The sequence below is a fragment of the Zonotrichia leucophrys genome, chromosome 1 (assembly GCF_028769735.1).
Source record: "Zonotrichia leucophrys gambelii isolate GWCS_2022_RI chromosome 1, RI_Zleu_2.0, whole genome shotgun sequence".
NCBI classification, from domain to species: Eukaryota; Metazoa; Chordata; class Aves; order Passeriformes; family Passerellidae; genus Zonotrichia; species Zonotrichia leucophrys.
In genome coordinates this window covers 110533153-110560971 of record NC_088169.1, presented here as the reverse complement: position 1 = coordinate 110560971, position 27819 = coordinate 110533153, and the positions used below count along the sequence as shown (strand labels likewise).

The 27819-nt window shown below is 36.7% G+C and overlaps 1 protein-coding gene across 4 annotated transcripts in view; it reads right to left on the bottom strand.

Moving 5' to 3' along the window:
• Positions 1-27819, bottom strand: part of CADM2 (cell adhesion molecule 2) — a 568805-nt gene that overhangs the window by 57385 nt on the left and 483601 nt on the right. For all 4 annotated transcript variants that reach the window (XM_064726979.1, XM_064727007.1, XM_064726989.1 and 1 more), the window contains one exon: positions 10844-11022. In XM_064726979.1, the coding sequence (XP_064583049.1) occupies positions 10844-11022 (179 nt within the window). The remainder of the gene's footprint in view (positions 1-10843; positions 11023-27819) is intronic.

Genomic DNA, 27819 nt, shown 5'->3' with positions numbered 1-27819 from the left:
AATCTGTTTTCAAGCCCTCTAAGCTTTACTTTATTAATGGTTATTAGTGCAAGATTTACCTCTAAGGACAAATCAAACCAACTATTCAATATAAACATTGAGCTTCAATGTTATGGAGTTATATGAATATAATACATACAAATTTACTCCTGGAGCACTGTAAAACCTAATTTTTTCCCCCAATCTTAGCACAAGTTTTGTCAGCAGTTAAAATAAGTCCTTTCCAGTTCAATAGTAGTAATAATAACAAAGCCTATTGTTTAAAAGGAATCAATCTGTATTGTATAAAAGATCACCATTCTCATTAAAGTAGCTACAAATAGTGCACTGAAGCTTATGCAACTTGCCTGAATTTGGTAATTCAACAGTTTAAATAAATAAAAAGGAAAAGTTTTAGAGCATTGTTTGAGACCACTGCCTCAAATAAAGATATCTTACTTATAAAAAGGCATATATACATATATATACACACACACTCATACACACACACACACATACACACATATATATATATATGTATATATATGTCTTTTATTCACATTTATACATTAACAAATATAGAAACAGTAAAGAATAGACATCTGCCTTGAAGACCTGTAAGATCATTTTTTGGGCAGTACAGACCAAAGTTTAGGAAAAAAACCCCAGTATTATTCCCATTTCACAGGTGGGGAAATGAACACAGGAGAATTAAGTGGAATGTCTTATTTTTTACAGACTTCTGAGCCTGACAGGGGAGTGCAGAACAGATCTCCTGAGGCTCATTTTAATACTCTGCTAAAAAAAAGCCAAAAAACCAAAACCTCAAAAGAAAACAAATTGCATTTAAAAAAGCAGTTGTCCTTATACCTGCAGTGCAAATTTCACTGCATTCAGGACAAAATGTTACCACAAAAGCCACCAAACATCTTGTATGAATAAAGCCAGCACAATTTTCTCCAGAAGCACACCATTCTATCACTATTAATATGGTGTTCTAGGCCCATTGCCACTGCTTAAAAATCACATTAAGGCTGTGATGTTCATTTTTATTCTTTTTAAGTAAGCAGACAAGCCATATTTCCTTGTTTTCCCAAGCCATAAAATAGGAGTATTCAAAATTAAATGAAATAAAGTACTGGCAGCTGGCCCTTGAAAACCTATAAGGAAAAGCTAATGCACAATACAAATTCAGGCACCCAGCAGCCTTGAACAAAGATGACAGCTTTCTCAGAATGACACTTGACTCTTTCTGCACACACACACACACAAAAATAAAAACTTCAAAAAGCTCAGCCAGAATTGCACTGAGAAGAAAGAAAATAATGAGAATTTTCCAAAATTTCCTTATTATGGGGACATGTTGAAACTAAATGGAGGTAAACAGATTGCTGATCTCTATTTTATTACAGTTCTACTTTCATATCTCTGAGAAATTCAGGGCAGATCACTGAAGCTGCTTTAACAACTCCAAACTTATGGCAATAATTCTAAGGTCAGTAAAGAGAGATAACAGGGACTGTAATTTATTTTAAATAAGTTTATTTCAAAATAAAATCAAAGGGTCCAACACTAATCTGAAACACTTTATCACAGTGGGATTGCTGTATCTTATTGAAAATCACCTTGGGAAAGTGACTGGCGCTGTGCAACCTAAAACATAGATTTTTGCACTTCATTGCACTGTCTCTGACTAATACACTTAATTCTCACATTCCTATCACCAAAGTACACTACCTGAGAAAATAAGGCTCTATCTTTCCAGCTGTCAATCTTTTTGCTCTGTTTTTTGGAGGTTTGGGAGTTTTTTGTCCTCAAAGGAGCTCTATACATGTAGTTGAATTCCTACCATGATTCTTTGCCTTTATGCAACACATAGCTATGAATGCTGGGATCCATGGAATATTGTCAAGACTTCATTTTGTTAAAATTACCCAGCTTCCCTTCAGGATGGCAGACATTTAGTACCTTAACAATTATGCCATCAAGCAGGATAGTTCACCAGTGGAAATAACAGGGTTTTTAAAATAAAGAATGCTTGATCATATCTGCTAACTTAATTTAAACAAAGCGATAAGAGATTTCAATTCCTGCTCCAAAATGATGAAAGCCACCCAGAGCTCTCCTCCATCAGCACTTCAACATGTCAGCATCCCTCAGTCCTCCCTGCTTCCCACCATTCAAGGGTTGGGAAACCTGCAGAAAATGTAAACTTCAAAACCACTGGAGGGAAATCAAACCCACTGGTGCAATGATTCACACTAATATCTGAAGAATTAACACTTTGCACACTCCTCGAGTTTTTCCCTGCCAAGCTTTCCTCCGTCCTTCCTCCTCTCCTTTGATTTGTTTGTTTCTACACTTGCCATGAGGATTAATAAGGGCAGTTTCAGCTGGAAGATGAATCTGCCTCAGGCATGAGGTTACCAAGGAAAGTATTGTTTTTCTTCAAGGGAGTAAACAAGCAGTGTGGATACCAGTAGAGGGAAAGCAAAGGGTCCTGACTGAAAACTCTTGGGGTCTTTGTCACCAATGACACATCAGCTTACACCACACATCTGGAGACCTTTTCCCAAGCACCTGCCAGCAAAGTTCCCTCACATGGGGTTAGAACTTTCTCAGTGCTTGTGAGGGAACCACAGCCGGGTGAAAGAAGTCAGGGCATTTTGGGACATCCTCATATGGCAGATTCCAAGTTTCATCAGCTTTGGTAGTAATGGTTTTAATGGACTTTTGCTTTGTTTTTTTTTTTCTCCTTGAACACGAGGATGGTTTTGAGATAGACCCTTACTGTCCTCCTGCTTATTTTTGTTGTCTGCTCCCCTTTGTGTGGGAATCATAGAGAAAGATTGATGCCACAAGCTTTTATGAAAGCTGTCAAAACACTCTGGAATCTCTGAGACAAAGCAAAGTGATTCATGTTAAGGCATAACTAGCCAGAGAGATCCAATGCAGAAAGTCTATGATAGGATTCAGCAATAAAAAAAGTGAGTTTAATTACAAAGCTAAGAGAATTTTATCATATTGCATCAAGAATTCAAGCAGTAAGAGCTAGAAAAAATAGTCTGTGATTGCAGCATAGAGGAGGGGCTAAAGACACATTAGGTCCCAGCATATATTTAGATTGAACCTATGCTGTGAAGAGTGACGTGAGGAAGATTTTTGAGTTTGAGGGTTTAGGGATATTTCAAATTGTCAGTTTCAACAATGAAATAATTAGATACTGAAATCAAGTGGAGAAATGCCTTGTTTGCTTTAAGAAAAATGTTAATTAATCTAATAAACATTTTATTGAATATTTTTCCTTTATAAAAGATAGAAATGAAGGATAAGATGAACTCCAGAAAAATTGACCAAAAATTAATAATTAAATAGCAAAAATAAAATAGTAAGTACTAACAATTATTAATAGAAACTTATGGATGTTAGAGATATTAATGGTTTGAGATAAGCTAATTACCTACTTCTATCTGAGCCTCCATGCTCATCTTCATATATGATCAAGAGGGCTCAGATATAAAAGTTCTCAAAACTCACTAAGAGAAATGCATATTTGCAGAAGCTTTCCCTACCCCTCTCAGCCTCTAAGGCATTTACATCTGTCTCCAAGAGAACTCAATCTCAGTTAGAGCAAAGCACAGTTCTGATGTATCGCCTGGTATGACCACTGGTCATTTTCAGCAATATCACTTAGATCATGTTCTATTTTCATTCCTGAATGGAGTCAAACACTGAGTTCCTCAAAAGCAAGGTAAGTTATGGAACCACCATGTGAGAAAGACAGACAGGACACCCTCATCAGCATTCCACCACCCTGTGGTGCAGGAAAGGCTGCAATTTAGAAAAATCATTAAGTCACTTCAATATTGTCTTTATGGCTTGAGTTTCCTGAATAATAAATGATCTAGATGGATAATTAGCAACTGTTAGATCATAATTTTATCATCAATCTCAAGTGAAATCATTGAGTTAATATTTTCTTCATGAATATTGCATATGATGTTCATAGACATGGTGATTTTACAAGCTGACATCTCAAAAAAAAAAAAAAAAAGGGTAAATTAAAGTAAAGTTCAGGAAAGTTGTGGGTATAAGCAATAGCAAAGGGTGAAAAATTAGAGAACAATCTGCCACTACATCAAATCAGTGATAATAAATTTAACAGTACTGAAGGTCAGTCAAAACAGTCATAAAAGCAAGAGTGACATAATTGGTATATCCACACAATCTTTTCATTTTCAGAAATCCCATTAGAACTATCATATCACATTTCATGTGCACATAGAAAATCAAATATTTTCAAGAGTTATGTCTTATTAAAGGTATTATCCAAAACCACAGGTTTTAGAACACATACAATGAGTATTCAAATAGGAAGGAGCTTTACATATTAGAATATATTGTTAAAGGTTATATTAATATATTGTATATATTGTTATTGTTCCATTGTGAAAGGGCTTGGGGAGAGATTTCCTGCTGCTGAAGTACTCTGCATTCAATTTCAGTGATTAATCCAACACAAAATTTAAAAAAAAATCTTTCATATATTGTATAAAAAATCACTTCATTTTACAAGTTTTGTTTAATGAGAAAAAGTATTTTAATATAAAAATGTAGAAGTGCCAACCATATTCCTCAAAAGTATTAGTGTGGTTTGGAATGTTATTTTCTTGACCTTTCCAAAATACTTCTAAGCTTATCTGGAAAAGAAATTTGTATCTTATTTTTCTAAAGTCACCATAAATGAAGAAAGATCAGTTCATACAGCTAAACCATACACCCCACTATTCAAGTATTTATCAACAAAAAGCAATTTCAAAGTAGCTGCCTTGAGAGTGTTCAGGGATAATAGCTGGACAATTCATCCATAAAATTAAGCCAACAACTCCACCACAAGTTTCTCGACAGACTTTTCATACCTGAAAATGTCAACTATACACTATTCTTCTTCAGCCCAATAACAAAAGCTCATGTGCACAATTTCTTAATTCATCTGACTGCAGGAAATTCATCTGCATTGTGCTTTACAATCTAGATCACCTCTTCTAGCCCAACTAAAAGTCAGCTTTAATGTTGTGGTAATGATTTAATGCCTTAATTTCATTTTCCAACATTAATGTAAAATTTGAGTATTTCAACACAATTTGATGGGCTATGCTTTGAAGAAGATAGCTTTGGGGGAAGGAAGGCTTTTGAGACTGAGCAAGCACTCAGGAGCATGCTTTTTTTTATTTACTTTCCAACTGAAAGCCCAGGCTCCTTTTTTCTGCAAGTTATCTTCTGTACTTTTACATTTATTTCATATAAAATGGGAATAGTAGAAACTTTTCACCTTTGTTTTAAGGACTCAGTACTGAGACTTCTTTCTTTTAATTCAAACAAAGACACCAAAAAAGAAGAATCTCCAAACTAAAAGGCACACATAGTCACATACAGTGAATTTCTAATTAAGTCCTAAGAAGTCTTCTGAGTCTCACATTCTTGAGATTGCTGTAAGGGCAATGTTGGGGTTATTCACCAAATGCCCCCATAACTGCAGCTATAAATGTTATTATTGTTACCTCACACCATGGCTCTGCTCAATTCTCTTTTTGCAAAGCTCAAGCTTTGTTCACATAAAGGCAAAATGTTCCCATAGGCAAAGAAAGCCTGAGGTGTGTGCGTGTAAATGAGACACTTCAACTCAGAAAACTTTAAAGGAGGAAACTTTTTAAAAAGTCCAGTCACCTCAGCTTGTAGGACCTTAACACCAAAACACAGAGCAGCCAAGATTACTGATGAGTGTGCTGCTCCACAAGGATGCTGCCTTCCTTCTTTCCCAAAATTTTTATGTGGTTTTTTTTACATGTTTATAAAGGTTATTAAATTGTCCAAAAACACTGTGCAAGATTTACCAGAGGTCTGTAGTGAAAATATTTGCAAACCAAAAGATCTATTGCCTATTCATTAAGCTTAATTTTGAACGAAAGCAGAATATATCTTCACCTCCTCAGGTTTTTTCAATTTTCTGCTCTATTCAGTTTCTACCTTTACAGAGAGACATGCACAAGTGAGTTCAAGAAATAAAGGAAATAGAAGGCCCCCTGTGAGGACATCAAAACAGAAATGAAATAGAATAAAAAACCTGATAGCTGGAAAATGAACTGAAAAAGACAAAATAATCTATAACAGATAGAGGTCGAAGAGTTTGTTTAATTTCATGAGTTTTAGATTCCACAGAGTTTCCACCAATTTTAAAAATAAAATCTTATACAGATGTACAAGTGCATGGTGCTGGAAGTGTTTTTGGGCATGAAAGGTGAACATCTATAAATATATTTAGAGGTAGGATTTAATAAACTAGGGTGTCTGGTGCAGATTTAACATAGTGATGTTCCAGATATGGAGAAGAGTCAGTCGCAGAGATTTAGAACTAGACCAAAAAATCAAGAAAAAAGGGGAGAAAAAAAAAAGACCATGAAAGAAGGAGAATGGACACATGGGAGAGAATTGCAGGAAATGCAGTTTAAGATCACAATTAATGACAAGTAGAGACCAATGTGGAAATACTTGAGCATTTATTAAAGGGAAGTAGCAAATATAATTTTAAATCCAAACTTCCAGCACAAACAGCAAAAGAGGCCAAATAACTTTTAAGGTTGGAAAGTGAATAGATCAAGCACCAGGCTTAAACAAACAAAAGAGGATACTTTTCCCTCAAAGCACATAACTAAATTCAGAATCTTGTTGCCACAGGTTACTGTGGAAGCTAAGATGACAAATGGTTTGAAATGGGACTGGACAAGCAGGTGGAATATAACTAATGCTGTAGTTAGGAAAGGGGCAGTGGGACTTCTGGTCTTACAAATTGTACGAGATCTAATGAGGTTGTAACTGGGTCTTTCAGTTGCTTTTATTTGCAAAATATTGCTTGCCCAAGAAAAAAAATACAAAATTGAGAGGCTGAAGACAAAGGAATATATCATGTCACTTTTAATTCCTCAGAGATCCTAAGCTGCTGGTTCAAATGCTTTCCTAGTTAAAACTTGGGCAATAAGAACTGCCTTGACCATCTACAGCTGCTGATTCATGTTCATTTCCACGCTGCTCTTCCCTATAATTGCTGCACAACACATGATAGTTCTGAATATTTCAATTAATTTAATGCCTGGCTGTAGATTGGCATATCAGGATATTTCACCAAGGTGCTCTGTTTCAAACAGGGCTGTAAATGATCAAGTGCTGCTGTTTGCACTGAGGAGGTGTCAGTGATGTGGACTTCTGTCACTCCCTCCAAGGCAGTGGCACCCAGAGGTGCTGAACTACTCCTCCAGACACAGCAGCTGTGTGCTCAGGTTGATTATGATGGAGCACATCCTTCCTCCACTCCAGCCAAATCACTGCAGTTATTACTGCAGCTCTGCAAGCAGACTCTAGGTTTTTGAGTTGAGCAACACGAGTTTGACAGTTTGCTCTGTTTGCTGGTGATTAATGACTAGTATTTGGACAAAGGTAAACAAAAATTCTTAATAAATTGGAAGAGAGTGAAAATTGCCTGGGGCCCATTACCAAAGAAAGGGTGTAATATATCCCGCCAGAATGTGCACTTCTAAAGCACTAAGCTTGCCAATTAGAATACAGAAATGACAACAGCTACAGGCATTAAAGCCTCTGCCTTTGTTACTGCATGAAACAAATGCTGGAGCAAACGACATGTCTTGCCTTTGTGCTTCTGCCTATAAACTCTGACTTTGTACCCACCTTCCTGCTTCACAGAGTACTTTTTGACATTTATTATTAACAATAAATGTTAAGAAAAAGGAAATTAGCAGTCACATTGATTCGGCAAAGCAGCATGAGCATATTTAATGGCCCAAGCCTTTAACCTTATTCAAATAGATTCAATTTCTCTGAAGTCTGGTTTCTTTAATTATACAAAAAAAATTTCTAAAAATAGTTTTTATGTTGTCAGATACTAATTTTATTGGACAGATTTCCATTCATCTCCTTATAGCAATATTTATTTTCTCTGTCATCAGTTAACATGAAAACAGTATTACCTCATTATCACCCCTCACAGTGGAAAAAATACTACTCTTCTGTATAATTTTGTGTTTAGATCAGTCCAGTTAAAGGCATGAGACAATCTTTGCCTGGTATGTAAAATGAATATGTATACATACTTTCTTACACCATATATAATTAAGATAAACTATATTTTCTATTTCTGGTCAATGTTCTCTCTACTCTAAAGCTGCCTAAACCCTCTCTGAGTTAGGAAGATAACTTAAAGAATCGAGAGAATTAGTAGATTGAGTATCACTGAAAGGAGGATTTCTTAGGGGGAGACAAAAAAAAAAGAGAGAAGCCAGATGAAGCTCTTACACCATTAACACACAGAAAGAGATAAAAATCTGTTGAAGTGAAAAAAAAAAAGGAATAAAATGCATGGAAATCACAGTACATACAAGAAAAGGAAGCTGTGAATCGTGTTGCCCTTCCCTGCCTCTGCAGAGGATACCTTCCACTGATGTCCCCTGTTTCCTCACACAAGCTCCTGTGGGAAATCTGGCTTGTACCTTGTCTTAGAAACCTGATATTTTAAGGTAAGAAGTCAAATGATTAATGAGCTCTAACAAAGGAGTAGGACAAAAAATTACGTCAACACGTTAAGCACAGGGGAAGGGATGAGAAATCAAAGGATGCTTCCAGATATATTTAGGAAGATAAAAAATACATCCTCTATTAAATAGAAGGATGCATCTCAGAAAATGATAAAAAGTAGGTTTTCTAGGCCCCAGAGAGAGAGAGAAAAAATATTGTATAATTTTAGGAGGATTATGGCTCACTAGAGACATTCATGAATGTAATGAGCTAAAGAAGGGGTAAGGCTGCTTAAATTTATCTATACAACGGATTGTGCTACACTTGATAAAATAATTGTGTCAGTCTCCTTTTTACTTAAAATTAACCTTACAACTCTGAACCCCAGTAAGTTGTTAAGTACTAAACATCATCTCATGCTCTGTCACAGAACTCTGATTGTTTCAGAAAGCTGGGAAGCACCTGACATTTACCTTCTCTAGTTCCAGCGCTGGAATTGCAGAAATGCAATTAGGAAAACTCAGGTACTCATAACAGAAAAGGTCAGCAATGAGCAAGCTAAACCTGGTAACATGCCTAATGTGCTGCCAAACATAACAAAATGCCTCCCTGATAATGAATGATTTTACAGACTGCCAGGAAGTTGATGCAAGATAATCAGATCACCAGAGGACACACCACTGCGCAAGACTGGGAACGGTGAAATATGCTTTGATACAGTTCTATTGCAGAGTCACTGCTGATGGAAAAAGATCCCCCATTATAAAAGGCCATATTTTCAGAAATAATGACATAAATAAATTGGGCAGAAAACACAAATGACAGAAGTTTCAACACATGCTAAGTGCAGAAGCTGTTACCTCATCAAAGGCAGAGCACTTTGTGCCTGCAGCCAACAACCACCACACTACTGCCTCTGGGATGCAAAAGACAATTTTTTCTTTTCCTCTTCTTGTAGTAGACAATGTAAATAGAGGTAAGAGGGTTTAGTTTTTCTGTTTGTCTTTAACACAGAAATACTCAGGCAGCAGTACAGGCTCTGTGCTCCTCATGGAAAGAACTCCTCCTTATTTGTGTCACTAATCCTACATAAACTAATGGTGAACTTTAAGAAAAATGAAAAGTAACCTAAGTGTTTCTTTTGATAAATGATGTTTCATCAAGAGTGCCAATAAATATCTCATTACTGAAAGCAGCACTTACTAGAAGTTTTATGCCAAATACCTAGAGGCAGGTAAATCTGTAGTGAAAAATGTTTCTGATACATTACAGCCACCAAGGAAATGTATTCTTGTTGTAAGTGAGTTCATCATGAGCAAATAAAATCTACATAATTCTCTTGTGTATTTAAAGATTAAAATTTGCATTAGATTTTTTCATTTTATTTTGTCATAGTTATAAGAAACTGCATTAAAAAAAAGAAGGAAAAAAGTAACATCATGAACTAAAGTGAAGGTTCTGCCTCTATATTCTCTAATATAAAAATTCAAATTATGGAAATGGTAACCTTCCAGGAACTACCTCTGATAAGAGAACACCATGTTTTGAGGCTCCTAGATCCAAATTGCTAGGCTGGATTAAAGGCAAATCCTAATTTTATATTATAGTTTCCCCTACAGCTGAGTTATATCAATCTATTAATGATCAATGTGGACGACAGTTTTTTCAAAGCACACATTGTTTATTATGGGAAAAAAAAACCCAAACCAATTGTAATTTAATGTGAAATTTGCTATTTTTCCATTTTATTGGAAGCAGTATAATGCATTTAGGACATGACAAAGTTTTGAGGTCTGACTGTAATGATGGGCCAGGTGATATCAGCTAACTTGTATGAGCTGAATTTTCTCAGGAGCAGAATCTAACTTGTGTGAAGCATTCAATGTCCTGTCTTTGCTGGTCTATAAAAAGCTAAGCAGAAAACCTCTAGCACACATCTGTCACTTATTTCTCTTCATATAACCTTTTGTAACCAGCTTTATCTGAGCTGGGCCTGAGGCAAGTATTTATGAAACAGTACCCACAAACTGCAAAACACTTTCACAGGTGCTTACTTAGCAAAAAGTTCACAGCAGAAGTGAACACATTTTGTTTAAACTGTAAGAAGAGAGGCATGTCATAAAAGACAACAAGCTCCCCACAGCTAGATCACAGCATCAATAAAAGTGCAATTATACATCCACATTTTCTTGCTATTCTTTCCATCATGACCATAAGAACCTGATTGTATCAGCTGGAAATGTTAAATATGCATGGAATGCACCAAGGAGAGCACACTCACCATGTACTATCAGGACATATTCTGTGCTGTTCCGGCCAATGGGATTTTTTGCTTCACATCGATATGTGCCATTGTCTGTTTTGTTTAGGAAGCTGATGCTTAGCACTCTGCCATTGACAACCATTCTCTCTGGATCTGGTAGTTCTCCACCATCCTTTGTCCACAGTACTGGTTCTGGCCTGTTGGATCAAAGTGTGGCATTTATTTAGACACATGAAACACGTATATGCAGCATGTACATCAGAAATAACATCATCAGCAACTTATAAAAAGTCATCTACCACCCCAAGGATATCTGAATTACTGGATCTAATGAACTGTCACTGGTACAACCTTACCATCCTGGATGTGAACTGCTAAAGAAAGTGAAAGAACAAGCAGAGAAATAAGAAATAAGATAAATAAAAAAGGAAGCAGAATGGTACTGCAACAGGCTAAGATCTTTCCTAAATAAAAAATTACTTCTTGTGAGGTTTCAGGGTCCAGAGGTGCTTGACAAAGCAAGTGCAAATAGGATGATGTGGGTGTAAGTGGTTTGAAAATGGATTCTTAAATTGCTTAGGCCATTCATATTCACAAGTGAACTTGAATGCACTGAGTATTTTTCCTGAACCAGGTGTATCAGTCCCAAAGTAGCACATGTTACACACTACCTAAACTTGTTTCTCTTGCTGCATTGTGTCACAGCCCATCCCTTTTTCCCACCTTTTCTACATCCTTCCCTTAAATAATCCCTTGTTTCACATCACAAGCAATCTAAGACTTCACTTGAAATCCTGGATTTTCTCCTCTTGTGAAACCTTTCCTCTTTTGCCTGATGCGCTCACATCAAACAGGCCAAAGGCAATGCCCTGGTGGTGGTAACCCCCCAGGCAAGGTAAGGGCACCACAAAGAAGGGGACTGGCAGTCCTGAAGGTTCACATGCACCTTCCCTCAGGCAAGGCATACCTAACTCCTTCCTAGAGACTCTCAAGAAGCTCCACAGCCCATGAGATCTGCCTAGCAGCCAGCAGGATGTATTTATTACCGGCACACAGCCTTTACTTGCACGTAACAAGGTATATTTCCAAATTTACATGAGGGAAATCACCAAGAAGACAGGACTGTAACTGGGAATGCAAGGTTGGTTTACTGAATCTTGTCTAAGTGAGGAGCAGACAGAGCATCTCAGGCCCTGTTACACCAGTCACTTCAGCAGGATATTCACAGCCTGGGGATTCAATGCTACCTTGCTTGTAGCTTTGTGCAGCACAAGCCACATATCAATCTCTATACAAACATGTCAGTTGTGTGACTCAGTAATAAACCAAAATATAATACACTGTTATAAAATTAGCAGTTGCCAGGTTAGTCACTAGTAGCACTCCAGAAACACTTAATTTCACTAATTTGAAGCAGGTGTTTAAGGCCTATTATATATAATAAGTGCTAAGAAAAAGAATTAAACCTAAATACTTAAGGAGAAACGTTTTGCCAAAGTGTGGCCTCATAAAAAGAAAAATAATTGTAATGGCTGTAATGACATGATTTTGAGTTAGGCAACTCATGTAAACAGAGAGAATTTTTCTGAAATGCACTTCTATAAAATTCAAAGTAGTCTTTAAATAAAAATATTTATTCTGAAATATAATAAATTTACGCACATTTTAGTAATATTTTGGATGACACCCTGTTAAAGTGTTGTCAAACTTAGTACTTAGACAGGCTATACTCCAGAGTTTTGATTTTTTCCAGAAAATCATATGCTCAGAAATGAAAGCAAGGATTAAGAGCTGATAGTGTGATGGGCCTTATTTATGCCGTACCATAAATATGTCTTAATCCTCTTCCTAAGCTCATTTTTATGAACTGGTATCCACACACACGTGGTGCACAATGTACACACTTTCTTTCTGTTTAATGCAAGCAGGGAATCCAGATGTCCATGCTGGTGTAGAAACATTACCCTATCGAGTTCTCAGCATTAAGGTGTGATTTGCTGTGATATTTTAAGGTGGATTTGTTCAATTTTCCGGCCAACTCCTCATTGTTTCCCATTTACCAGCTTACTGTGGCTTTGCAATCCCAGGAGTGGGGACTCTGAAACACTTCTGCTACAATGTGCACCATTACCTGCATAAATGGCGTGTTAAAGCAACTTCTGTGCAGCTGTAATTTATGGAACTTAGGTTTTAAATTGAAACTAGATGGCATATCCTAGGGGAAAACCTATAGGATAACAAATAAGTATGAAATGGAGGCAGAGATATAAATTATTCAGGGAGCTCTGTCACATTGTAATACACCAGCTCTAGTCTTATACAGAGCACTTAGCTGTGGCTGCAAAACGATGTGTGGCAGAAAAGCCAGGGCTTAGAGAGAGGCAGATCTGCATTCTCTGGGTGTTGGGGAAGCTGCTAATCCAGAGTGAATATTCAGCCACCCTGTGCTGTATTTTGGCAGCAGCAGAGCAATTCCTGGGCAGCAGGCCCAGAGCCAACACATCCTGGTGGCCGGGCACCGCTCTCCCTCCACCTCAGCGCTGCCTAAAGCAGCAATTCTGTCACAGCCAGGGAATTAAATTCTGCCTGCACTGCTGGGAAGCTTTGAGACACTTGGTCTACACAATTCACTGGTTAGGCAGAAGTGAGCTAAGAACATGAGACATGCCCATGCACCCAGGCCATCACGCTGCCGTGGTCAGCAGCAGCAGGATGGCTGTTTAGGGAAGCATGGGAGTACATCCATTTTCTGCTGTCCATTCCTCCTGCACTCTGCCAGCAACAGAAATCATCCTGTCAGGGGTGCTGCAGGGCACATATTTTGCTCTATTTTGCATACACTTATTATTTAGACCTGTGCCTATGAATGTCTCTAGTATCTTGTAGAATCTGCTTATGATGTCCACCAACTATACCTCCTGTAGCAACTAATTCAGGGAGTTCCCTACCTGTCATGCAAAATGGTATTTACTTTTACCTGTCCTTCACTGATCTCCTAGAAGTGGCAATGAATATTGCAGGACATGGTAAGTAGCACTCCTTCCTGTTATAACCTTGTTGTAACTTATGAGAGCCTAGAAACTTAGCAGGCTTGTCTCTCCCCTTTTTTTCTCTTTTAGAATTTGATACCTTCTGAGATTATCAGCTGGGAAAAAAACTACACAAAAAAAAAAAAAAAAAGGGGAGAAAGGAATCTTAACTTTAGAGCACATTGGATATTCTTTCATAATTGCCTTAGTACCTTCATTGTCCAAAGCTGAAACCCTGAAACAGCTTTCCTCCTCTGTCACAAGGCACAGACAAGTGTGAATTCCCCACAGTTTATCCTACTGAAACCTGCCCACATCTGCAGACCAGACAGAATTTCTTCTCTTACCCAAGATTTTGAAAGGGATGCTTAGGTTCGACATGCTAAAACACCTGGCAAACATGTACACTCCTAATATTGCAGATTTTTCTCTATTGCATACATCCCTAACAATGCAGAATGTAAGCTTTTTTAAAATACTAATGACTTGCCCCAACACTATCAATGTTTATTTGAACGGGAACAAACAGGGATATTTGTACAAACAATACCTTCCATTTGTGCGTTCAGTGAAAGCCTTAGAAAAAGGAACTGGTTTTTAGTATAGAAATCTGAGTTTGTTATCTGTCTTCATGTCAGCCTCAAAACCTGACACAGAACCAACAAAATTTGGTATTCTTTTCCAGCAGAATGAAATAGGATTGAAATCAAGGTATAAAAAAGCTGGTATGAAGTTCCACAATGGTCCATGTTTTGTATTGTGGTATTTTTCTTACAAGTAACCGAACAAAGAAATGGTAAATACAGCAAAACTATTTTCTGCCCTTGAGAGTAAAAACTCTTGATTAGAAAAGAACACCTAGGCACTGCCTTACCTTTTCAAGAAGTGTTTACATAATATGAAAGTCAACAATTATATTTTTCCACATTAATGTATTTATTTTTTTTTTTAGCTGAGGTCTTTGGAATTACACAGGAGCATTTTAAGACAACATTGGCAATTTTCTGTCTCTTTCTCCACTCTTAACCCAAGGACAGTGATTGAGTGCTTTCTTACAATCCTCCTCTCTAGTGATATCTTTATATATAAACTATAATAGTTAATATACCCTCCATTTAAAAATTATACATATATCTATATGTTTTATATCTATACATATATCTATGCTTTCTTTTTGAAAAAAGTGAATTTAGGCAATGCAATCCATTTTCACTTGAAACATCTTGGCTCTATATGTTTTTGTTGCCCTTTTCTAATTTTTGTGCGCAGAAAGGTCATGTACAAAGTGTTCTTCACTGAATCCTTAATAAACAACACTTGGACATCTTACTGACCCATTATAATAGCACAGAATAACCTTTTCATTTCCATAAGATCACACCCAAAAAAACCCCAAAAAACCCTGACCAACCCAAACAACAACAAAACCCCAAAGCCACCTTTTTACAATTTCACTGGGGATATTCTCATCCAACTGGGTATGTAGGCATCCTGTCAAAATTTTGCAGCCAGTGTGGATAAAAACAAAGATAGAAGAAGAAGAATAAGAATTTGAAGAACACTAACAAGATAAAAATAAATTCATATTTTTGAGTAGGACCCTCTCCAACAATACCTTTTAGTTCTCCAAACATGGGTACACTTGTATTCACTGAAGTCCATAAAAAACAAAATCTAGTGCATATGCTCAAATGAGTAGTGGAAAAGATATCACAAGATTTATCAGAGTGTTTCTTGTTGAAAACCTGGTGCAGTATTAAAAGTCATCTAAGGGAATGATTGCTTCATTAACTTGAAACTTATAGTTCTTTTGTATCAAGAAATTGGATTTTTTAGCTTTGTCAGTTAATCACCCACTTGAAAGTCTAAACCCTGGGGGAACCTCTTGTTTATATAAAGTCTCAGTCTGAGGAGTCATATTGGGATGAGCTGGTTTGGAGCATTACATCTATCAAAAACATCAATATCCACAGTCTCTAGCCTTTCATAAAAGGCTTGGATAGATGGATTTTATTTTATGAGATATGAACTCTCTGTGATTTTCTAGTTCTGCAAAACCTGAATAACCTTCACAAAGTGTTTTTCTCAGCAGTAGAATTAGTAAAGAATATCCAAAGTACCTTTCATAAAGTTCCCTTGTTTTTTTCAGAAAGAAGCTTTGAACATCTGAATTGACCATTATTATACTTTCTTCTACTTTTCTCTTTTAAGCATTCTCAGCAGACATAATGTAGCCTAAAAATATTTATTATGTCCTATACTAATGCTTTCTAAATGGTCAAGAATTTAATTACCAAAATATGTTAAAAAATGAGGTGTCAACTAAATATAGATTTCAACTTTTTCCATCATAAAAAACTGACAGAAATTTACATCTAGAAAGACAACAGGAACAACAAGCAGCATTGAAGACAGCTGCATTGTATTATGTGAAAAAGGTGCTTAAATAATAAACATAAAGAAGTAAACAAATCCCAAATGGGGCTAATATTCATCATTTATAGGGAAAAAAAGAGAACAGTAAAAAATAGGAAAAAAAAAAGAAAAATATAGAAGAAGAGAAAAGTAAACAGTCAAACAAAGAAACCAAACCAGGTAAATCCCAAATACTCTTCATTCCTTACCTTTTGTCCAAGATAGAGAAAGCCTTTGCTTTGTTCATCACAACTTTACTTAGGTGACAGACCTCCCTGCCCGGGTCTTGCTTTGGATAAACCAGGCAGTCCTCTCACCCTTGCTGGATTACAGGTGCTAACCATGCTGATATGACAGACTAAATTTGCAGCTGAAAGCCCTTATCCCTCAGCAGACTGTGACAGCAACTGATTAAAGTGCATCACGAATCTTTTCAAAGCAAAGATATTTATTCTTCTACCCAAAGATACAAAGTATATAATGTTAGAGGGTAAAAGAGTAATTTTTTATATTCATATTTCCTTCTAGCTACACTCAAATATTTCCTCACAATTGGTATCAAGGTTCCTTTTAGGTCTAAAACCTTTGCCTGTGGGAAGTTGACTGTTCTGTTTCTGCATTAATTCTATTTCTTTTTTGTTTCTTCTCATCAGGCTGATCATCCATTTCCTTTTATCCTTTAGTACCCTTAGAGTCCAGGGCACCCTTTGACATAAGGCTTCCCACATTTAACACAACTGTGCAATGCTGCTGCTCCCTGTCTGGAGAGATTTTCCCCACTGATCATCAAGCCATTATAATTGTAACTTCTTTGAAGCTACTTAACTCCAGTTTTTCCCTTTGTGCATATCATGTACTCCCTCCTCACCCCTCTCCAAAGAAACCTCCATTTCCTTTGTTAGTCATTTTCAAGAAGGCAAGGCAATATCAGATCAATATTCTGAAAAGTGCCTAATCCACATATATATGTGTAGCTTCTTACCTAATTCCAGTATTATTCACAATCTTCTCAGAGAAGTATAAAAACCCTGCTGTGAATAACATTTTGGGGAATGGCTTTCTCATAATCATGAGACAGATCAACAAGAGAACTTATGTGAAATCAGAAGACAACTTATCGGTGAATTGCACCAGAAATATCCCTTGTATTCTACTATTGCAAGCAGCAGGGAGGCTAGAAATGGACAAAAAGACTGTCTAAAAAGAAAAAAAACCAAACAAACCCAGCAACAAAAGCAAACCAAACAAAAGTTTGTGAGGGAGATACCACAGGAAGGAGTTGCCATCCTATAATCTGTCCTTCTGCTATTTCACACAAATCTCTCCCATATTTGTCATGCACTACAGCTGCTGTCAAACTTCTGGTGTCTCATTTCATCCCCCCTCCATTTTTTTTTTATTTCTCTAATCTGATCATCTTCCCAAACAACAAATTGGGCATTGCTGCTCTTTTATTAGTTCTCCAGACATTTCTACACCAGGCAAGCAGTTGTATCCATGAAAGGGAAAATTTGCTGAACTAATTAATTTATGCCTCCCATCACTTTTGAATCTAGAAGCAAAAAATGGAGGACGAAGAGGTTGCCATATTTACAGATTTTCAAGGCCAGGCCACCACTTAGGAGCAAAAAAAACCTGAAGAATACTGTTAAACTTATGTATACCATAAAGAAGATGGGTAATCCTCTTTTAAATGCACCATCAGGTCAGGGAATAGGCACTGACTTTTTCCTTTTTTAAAATTTTTTTTCCACAATAAATCTGAAAAAAACCCTGGGCATTTCAATGCATTTTTAGTAGATCAAATCGAAATGCCAAGTATTTTGGAACACTTTCAGTAGGCAGCTAATAACCACACTTTTTCTAATATGTATTTTAAAGTTTGAGGCTCTAAACATCTTAAATTCAGAGGAAACACTATAACCTCTACAGTTCGCAAACAGTTTTAATAAGAAGTCTGCTTTAAAACCTTGTCTTTAAAAAACAATGGTATGTATGGCTATACTGTTCATTTTATGTCACCAGTTTATAAATAATTTATATTCTTTTTAAACTTTAACCAGGAAAGAAGAAAAGTCCTCCACAGAAGTATAACGTCTTTCAAAAAGATTCCTGAGGCTAAAAAGGCAGGAGGAGAGGTGCAAGCCGGTACAGCAGTAGGACAGAGAAAAAATAAAAAATAAAATAAACACCCAAAAACAAAAGCAAAAACCAAGCAAGCAAAAAAACCCAAACCACATTAAACAATCTTATGTCATAAATCCTGCCTCACTTGCTGGGGAGCAGAGGCCTTTCAGAAGTGATGGCCACTGTGAGCTAACTGGCAATAGCTCAAGGACAAAGCAGCAGGCAACACTTCACAGGAAACATCTGCACGTTGGCCTGCACTCGGCCACAGATTAGATAAGGTGTTTTCCAATTCCTATAAAGCAGCAAGGATGCTGGTTTTGTATCAGAATTGTTGTACTGGAGGCTGATAGGAGCATACTGCACAATGCTGCACCTGTTCAATGGGATGCACAATGCATTATCTGCCATGCAGTTCCTTCAGCAGCTCTCACAGGCAATGGATAAGACACACCTAAATGACATATCAGTAATTAAAGAAAAGTGACAGCCTTGTTTTCAGGAGACTGTGCAAGAAAGCAAGGGGATAGAGACCTCTAGAAGGTGCATCCCCTTTATTGCTGCAGTAGGGGAAGGCACCAGAAGAAGAACTGTGAAGCTGCCCCCTCATCCAGAGAACGGAAATCCAGCAGAGCCAAGTTCCAAACTGATGGCCAGGCAATCTCACACAGGGAAAGAAGTGAGGTCCACTCACAGAAAAACAATGATGCCCTGAAAGCTTCTTTAAAATTCTGGAGCTGAAAGTACTTTGGATCAGCACTGGAGCACATCGATAATATACGCCCTTCCCCTGTTCTGCCTGGGATTGGTGCCATATATTGATGTGCAAATTACAAAGACAAATCCCTTTCAGTCTCAGAAACTAAGACCTACACTCTCAGATAAGAGCAGGGAAGGGAAGAGAGGAGAAACTATAAACAGATAAGTGAATATTAAAGAATAATTGTCAAACCTTCCTTAAATATTTTACCACTGTTCCTAAAGGCTTTTTCTTTCCTGTCAGACTACAGCCGAAATGATAAATGGCATGTAACAATTTTATTCACATGAAAAATTGTTGATTAAATATTGAAATCTCAATAGCCTGGTTTCACTATAATTCTAACTCTATATGTTTCTAATTATGCAGTCAGTATTGAAACAGCTAAATCTTTGGGCTTTCTATGCTGCTGTTTACACCTTGTTGATTCCTTCTTAACCTTTTAGAGCTATTGAAGAATTAGTAGATTATTCTTTTCATCAGTTGCAAGTACAGTATGTCTATAAGAACAAAGGATGATGGAAACTGCCATGGATTAAATGGACAGTATCTGGAAAAAATGTATTTCAAAGACATGCAAATGTCAGCAGTATTAAGATAATATGGTGCTCAAGTGGATGCATCAGAATGGCTGCTGAAAATTACTGGGATTAACCAGGAACTATGTTCTTAATGTTAATGAAGTACTGCTGGGGATAGGAATGCTGCAGCAAAGCATAATGATAGGATGTGCACACCTTAGTTACTATGCATGTCATAGAACAGAGGAAAATAACATCTTCTCATCTGGCACATCTTCAGAGCTGTTTCTAACACCGTGTCTCCTCACAGCAGTTTACAAGCATGCTGCATCCCCTGCCAGGGGAGCAAGCACTGAGGAAAACAGTGATTTATCAGAAATAAAAGAGAAAAAAATAGCAGAAAAGCTTCAGCACCACTGATTTTAAATGCTTTGCATTTTCATGTTACAGGATTAAGGTACATTTTTTAAGATAGCCTGGTTTACATAGTTATGCTGAAGTGCCACATAGAGATAATGGCTGGGACTGCAAAAAACAAGAAGCAGGCAGTAACTGCTGTCACACCACATTTTCAGGTTCTTTTTCATTATGTCTGTTGTCATATCCTCAATTCCAGCTGAGGTATGAAGGGTATATAATGGAATTAATGAGAAAATATTATTATGAGGGCTTTTTCTCCCTTTGACAAATCCTGATTTTCAACTGCTTAGATATTTCAGGCTGCCACACTGATGGATGTTCACATGCCTAATTTGCACTGTTTTGAATTTGCCTTCACTGTGTTCCAACATTCACAAGAAACTTTGTCTCTATTATTACAATAAGCTGAGAAATCCCATCTAAGAAACGCCAGCTGCGTTTTCTGAGTTAAGGTCAAATGCTTGCTGGCATGAGAATCAAAGAGGAAAATGAAGAGTGGCTGATTCATTTCCGCTTTTTCCATTAAGTAAACAGTTGAAAATCTCATTCACAGTTATTTGCTTGTCCAAATACTACTTGTTTGAAATCACTTGCTGTTGATGTAAGACACAGTCAAAGGGAAGCCTCATTAAACTAAAATTCCTTCCTGCACTTGAGGTGCAGTGACAACACCCAGAGAGCTGATAAAAGCACCAGTGCTGCGTCTTGGATGACAAGCAAGGACTTCAGAACCAACCCTCATTAACCAAGGTATGCACTTCTTGACTTTCAATGAATGTAAGAACATCATGAAGTCTGGGAGATGAAGCAAAATATCTTCTTTTCACCAGATAAAAAACCATTAATAACTAGCCACAGCAATGACATTTCTAAGATCTTCTGTTGAATTATGTCCTCTCAGCAAGTAAATATTTGTTGCTATATGCAACAGTTTATAGGAGCACCAAAGGAATGGAAATATACCTTAAAATTTTTGTACCTCATTTATTTTTTCACCATTGTCAAAAAAAGCTGATGTTGAGGCACACTGTATTGAACCATAATGAATAATAAAATGTTTTATGCTTTCAAGATAATATAACAATACCCTAACAATAATACACTGTGAACTCATGAGTATTTGTATTTCAGAGCTAAGTTCTATACCATGGTTTGTGTCAATTTCTTTTGCATTTAAAAATAACTTCTGAAATGGCAATACAATAAAGGGAAAAAGAGACAAACATTATTTACTTAGAGAAGTTTGTTTTCTTTTCCCAGATGTGTTATTATCTCCAGACAGAGAGGAGTGCTTTAGTTCACACAAACTTCTCTCACACAGAAAATTATTCATCAGTACCTTCATGGTAATAATTTTAGCACTGTAAAGGAGATATCCTCAAGCTCTCCATGGGCTCCAGCTCCATTAGCATGTAGTCCCAGCAAGCCACAACAGCCTATGTTCAGTGCTCAGCAGAGAAGGAGCAGCTGTACTGAATCAGACAAAAAGTTCAGCTAGCCCAGTCCCTTATCTCCAACACCAGGGATAAGCAGATGTCTAGGGAACAGGCCAAGCACAGATCTCAGGCATTTCTGCTACCAAGCACAGTTTAAAAATACTCTGTAAACCTTAAGGACTTGCCTTTTCGTGAACTTAGGCAGTTTTCCCTTGAATTACTGCAAATTTTCACCATCTGTCATATCCATCGACAACAAATTCCCAACGTTTACCAGTCATTTTATGAAAAATTATGTCCTTGCTTGGCAACAAAGCTGGTTCTTATTAGTTTGACTTATACTTAAACATTGCTATTTGTAGAGAGAATGAACTAGCAGTCCTTAACAACCACCTCTGTACCATTTACAATTTTGGAAAGATCTGCAATGTTTCCCTTCTATACCAAATAGGCCGCCACAGGTGAATTTTATGGGTTCTTCAATAATTGTTTAAAAAATGTTTATAAAATGGGCTTTTCCCTCTGCAAAAGGAATTAAAACTATTTTAATTTTTTTGTTGGTTTTTATTTTTTTTTTTTTTTTTTTTTTTTTTTTAATTCAGATGTCTGCTACTTCTAGTCCTTTTTATAAATTTTAGTATTTGAGAAGATGTCAGTTCTACAGATTCTGGGATCTCTCCTGAAGCCCTGTTGTCCTGACCTAGCCAGGTGGTGTTAAGCATTAAGTTTCCAGTCACAGTTCATAATTCATCAATCTCATCCTTGAATTCCCTTTGAATGCTGGGGTAAAACCTTCTGGTCCTGCTGACTTCCTACTGCTCATTCTGCCTGTTTGTTCCATAACCACCTCCACAGCCCATTTAAACCTTGCTGGTGAGCATCTAAGAAAATGGGGAATCAGTCTTTCATGTACCCAGTTTCTTCTGCCACAGAAAACATGGACATAGCAAATCCATCTGGCTTCTCTTTAAACCTTGATTCTCAGTTAAAACTTCACTGACAAACTTTCTATTATTTAATTTTAAAAAACCAACTTTTATTTTCAAGTTTCTTTTCTAGTTATTCCTTTAATAGTCCTGCTTTTTCGGTGGTTTGGCTTACTGAATTTTTATATTTAATCTGCCAAGATCTAAGAATCTTCACTTTCCTTGGGAAAACAATTTCAGTTTTTCAAATTATAGCTTTTGCCCTTATTATTACTTTGATTTCTCTTCTGTTTAGCCTCACCAACTTCTTCTTCTCAAGGGATTCTGCTAGGTGATATGTATTGACCCTGTGGTTTGAAACTCTTTTTTTATTTTCCTAACATAGTCCTCAGGCTGCCTGAAAAGATTTAATTCTCTTATTTGCCCCTTATAACTCCTTTTTAACAAGATTCTTCATTAATATGTAGCTCCCCTTTTTGATGTTGATTACCATATAATTGCCCAGACTTTGTTTTTTGCCTCTAGGTGCAAACAGCAAATAAATAGTTTTTAAAGAATGAGCTGAATGAAAATGGTGCTGAGAGCTCCCTCAGTCTGTGCCACCCTTTGGAAGATTCTAGAAATTGTGTATACAAGGTAGAAAGATAGGTTAGGAATATTTGAGAGCAATAGAAAGTAAAAACAGAAAAAAAGGCAAATAAAACTCCCCACAAACAAACAAATCTAACAAAATATCATAATCAAAAAGCAATAGTAAGTAGAAATACTGATCTGACTCCCACTTACCTCCCTCCTACCTCAGGGTATCACAGTCCCTCCCCCTAGCACTTCTTAACCCTTGGTAAACCTTTAAAATTCCATCTTAAAAGTGACCAATCCACTGTTCCTAAGCAGGAATAAACCAACACAATGGGAAGAGGTGATCCAGGTGCAGGAGCAGGGATTGTCCTGCAGCCCCTGGAGGAAAATACTCTGGAGCAGCATTTTCCTGTGCAAGACTACAACTTTCAGACTCAGTCTTTCCTCAGCTCTTAAATAATAATAATTAAATAAGCTTTGGAAATGGTGCTTAGAACAATAATATGGAAATTTTTAACCAGCCAAAACTCAGGTCTGAGAAATCTCCAAGATCTTCTTTGCAATGCAAAGACTAGCTCAGCCAAGCAAAGAATAATTTGCTACTCTAATAATAAATTAACCCAATCTATTACTTCTCTTAGCTGTTTACTGTCATGCCTGTCAGAACCACAAACACTTTCATCTTGTTATCTCCATATTTTCTGAGATTCTGCTCATCAAAGAGCAGTGTTAAGCTCCTCTAAAGGATGGTGCTTTATCCTGCTAGCTTACACCACATACATGTTCTCAAGGTATTCTGCTGTTGTAAATGTGGGGTAAAACATAGATATTCAATGAGCAGGTGCTCCCTGTGACATTGGGTGGTTCCACATAGCATCTGCTACACAAATTCCTGAATTGTGAAACATAATCAGTATAACCAGCATGACTTACAATGAAAGAGTTATACTAATGTGCTTTTTTGTGTTCTACTGCTAGTGGTTGATTCAAAAACTCTATAATTTTATGTGTAACTGTAGCTAAACACTTGTCTACGGAATCTAAGTATCTAAAAGGCCAAATGTCAGATCCTTTCCCAAAACTTCTTTCTCATGTTTCAACTTGCAGTCTAATACTTAGAATTACCTGCTCTGTATTTCAATTTTATCTATTATTCTATCCCACAGGCCTTTTTTATTTTAGCATGTGTCTCCACCTGAGAGCAAGGAAAAGAATTATTTCAAAAGCCATACACATGCAAAATGGATTTAACGAGCACTAAAAATGCTGCGTGCAGTTGTTTTTCATACTGTACTTTCTGCACTTTTATGGGTAAACACTGCAAAAAAGGGATGCTTAAAAAAGAGGAAAAGCAATTATTGAATTGAGCCTATTAAGCAATGTGATCATTTTACAGAACACTAAAGGGGTACTTCTTAAGCACTGCAGGAGGCTTTATTGTAAAGTGTAATTTTCAGACAGCCACTAATGCTCCCACCTGCTTCTTTTTGTGTCACACTTTTTATAACACCAATTTCCCTGCTTTCTGCAAAATACTGGGGAAAAGAAAAATTACAAAAAAGTGTAGAATGTCCCAGCTGTGAAGAGAAGCTCCCAGAAGGACAGGATGTTTAATAGAAAATGAAATTTAATCTATTGAATATACATACTGTATCTCAGCAAAAATGTTACCTGCTTCATAATATGTTATCTACTACATCATGGCATAATTCTACAGTGGAGGTGTAATAGCAATGAAATATTGGTGTAGAAAGTCTAAAGTAGAATATTCACACAATGCTTTAAAATAACTGCCTTTACCTTCAAAGACAAACTACCTCTGCGGAAAGTTTCACCAAGTAGATTTCTCCCTACAATTCATGTGATATTCTTCACAAGATTTTAGAACATTTTACTGAAAATGAGCACTCATTAAATATACTGTATAATACATGTGCACTAAATCAAGGCAGGAAATATTAGCATTAACATGAACTTCAAAAGAACAATAATTCAAAAATTGGTCAACATTTCTCTGTGGTTAATAATAACCACAGGAAACAGAGTGGTTAACCTCAGCTGACATGGGATGTATCACATCAGATCAAATTTACAGGAGGCTGGGTTTGAGTTAACAATCACCTACTCAAACACAGTAAGTTCCTTTTGGAGAAATAGAAGCTCACACTTTTCCAAACAGGAAAAAAAAAGCATACAGACAGCCTAAATGGGATAAAGATACAGAGATCAAAAAGAAATCTTAAAAAAAAAATCCAAGTAAGAACATTTCAAGAAAATATAACAAGAGCAAGGAGACAGGCAGAACAGAGATACCAGTGGTATTTGCAGAAGATAGGCTCTATCTAACTGCTGAACAAGCCAAATTCAAAGAAAGACAACTTGGAATGGACAGAAAGCAAGACAAAACACAGGACCAGGAGAGCCTGAGCTATCCTGAGAGCCGTTCCCAGCGACAAGGAACACAGGGCTGAGAACTGTGAGGAGGGTTTCTGACCCTTTTCCACAGCTATACTCACAGATACAATACCCTGTCCTATATATGCAGACATTTATTCAAGCATATATTTACAAAACCTCACCCAAAGCTGTGTGTGAAACCTGTCCCTGGAAACTTCACTGGAAACTCAGAGCATTCAGGAGGCATAAATCAAATAAAGATATTTCAGCTAATGCTAGTTCTGGGACCAAGGCAGAGAACATCAGGGAGGCTCCTGGTTAGTTAAACACACAGTAGTTTTGTTCAAAGCCATCCACCTTTCTGCTAAGACAAGGAGCTAAACATAAAGCAGGGAAACTCCAGTACCTAGTACCTAAATTCACCCCCACTTTATTTTTTTTTTTCACTGACTTGATTTCACTTGTAGGTGGTCCTTTCCAGAGAAACCAGAGACTCTTAAATTCAGGATTTCTTATGTACAAAAATGTGTGGAGCTTAAGGGAGAAATACTTTGATACCACATTCATGTTTTACAAGAGTAATATTTCATTGTGGGTATGGACAAATCCATCCAATTTTCCAAATCATTAACATTTATTGATACTGCCTGAACTTCCAGTTTGAGCTGTGGATTCATTCTGCACAGTGATTTATAAACACAGAAACATGGATGCTTTTCCAGATTCATTATGATAATTCATACAGGCAGAATTGATACCAGCATTCCTTTCTAGGCTGCTAGGTACTCATGGAGCAAACCCAGATAGCAGTGAATAAAATCTATGTAGAAAATGAGATAATTTTTTACAGAACCTGCATCTCACCTGCCAGAGAGGCCAGGAAGTGCATCAGATCAAAGTAGGACAGAAGAAACTGTCCATGGACAAAAGGCTGGCCATCAGAGGGTAAACCTGCCATTAGGATGCAGTTTCCAAGCAATCTTGGCAAACTTCTCACACAAAAATGTTAATGGCTGAATGTCAACTGGGCTTCCACAATTTTCTGCCCCAGATTCTGATTTCACTCTCAAGCACAGGTTTGTAGGCATGCTAAGGACTCACTTTTACAACTCAAACCAAGGATGAGCTATCTCCTGAGTGGGATGTTGTGTCACTCCAAAAAAGTCTTGGGAAAACAGGGACTATGATCTATGTTCAACATGAAATATACACCATCTATTTGTCAATTTTGAACTTGGGACTTTTTGCTGCTTCAGTTCCCAGTCGTAAATTTGAGGCAAATGAATAATCTAATCATGCAAAGGTGTGGTCAAAAAGAAACATTTAAATATTTGCTAAGTTTTTAGATGCTATGGAAAATTAAAAAAAAAAATCCAAAAAACAAAAATACATATGAACAGTATGAAGGAGCTCTAATTCTCTCTTCTGAGGGTATACATCAAATAAGACACAGATCATTCATAGCTACAATTCATAATAAATGTTTCACTGAAGGAATCAAGAATCTTCTTCAAAGGAAGAGGATCCTATCACAGTTTTCAGGAAGAAAATCGTTACGATGTTTGGTTTTGGTTGTGCTCTTCTCTATAACTTTCAAGAGCCCACAAATAATGTTATTCTAATGAAGGATACCTATATGAGTGGTCTGAAATAAAAATCTTCCCTATTTATCTCAAACAAGGCCAAATATTCACTTTTCATTAGTCAGCCAACTGTACTGTGATTCCCCTGAGGTGCATGGAATGGAAACACATTTCTCAAAAGCACACAGGAGATAGCTAAATTTTTCTTTGTTTCCTGTGCCCTAATTATTCCATTATATTTTGACGACTTTTCTCCTGACTTAAAAACTCACATATTTCATACATGCTTTGATGAGAGTACTGACTAAGGATATGAAATATGGAACCTTTCTTTCCTTATGGGTCAGTTTTTGAATTTACTTTTAGGGCAGTTTTGAGTCATTAGACCATATTGTTAAGACACAACAGTGTATAGAAGTTACAGCTTGCAATAAGAAAACATTGGCTCTTAAAAATTTTTGTAAGCACAGATGACTGTAAATGATCATTTTGTTCTTTACTTTCTATATTTTTTTACAGCTACCTCATATTTATTTTAAAATACTCAAAATACTATCAGGCAATATGATTTCAGCAAAGTCTAGACATTACATAAAAAGGATGACTAGGATTTCAGAAGTTTAATTACATTTCCTTCTTTGGAAAATAAACAAAGTCTCAGTAAAACTATATTATGCTAAAAGAAGAAATAAATTAAGATGCAACAACACCTTACATATATATTAGGCAAGCTCATTGATTAAAATATTACAGACTGACAGCTGTCCAGGGATCCAGCCAAAAACACTGGAAAAGAAAGCA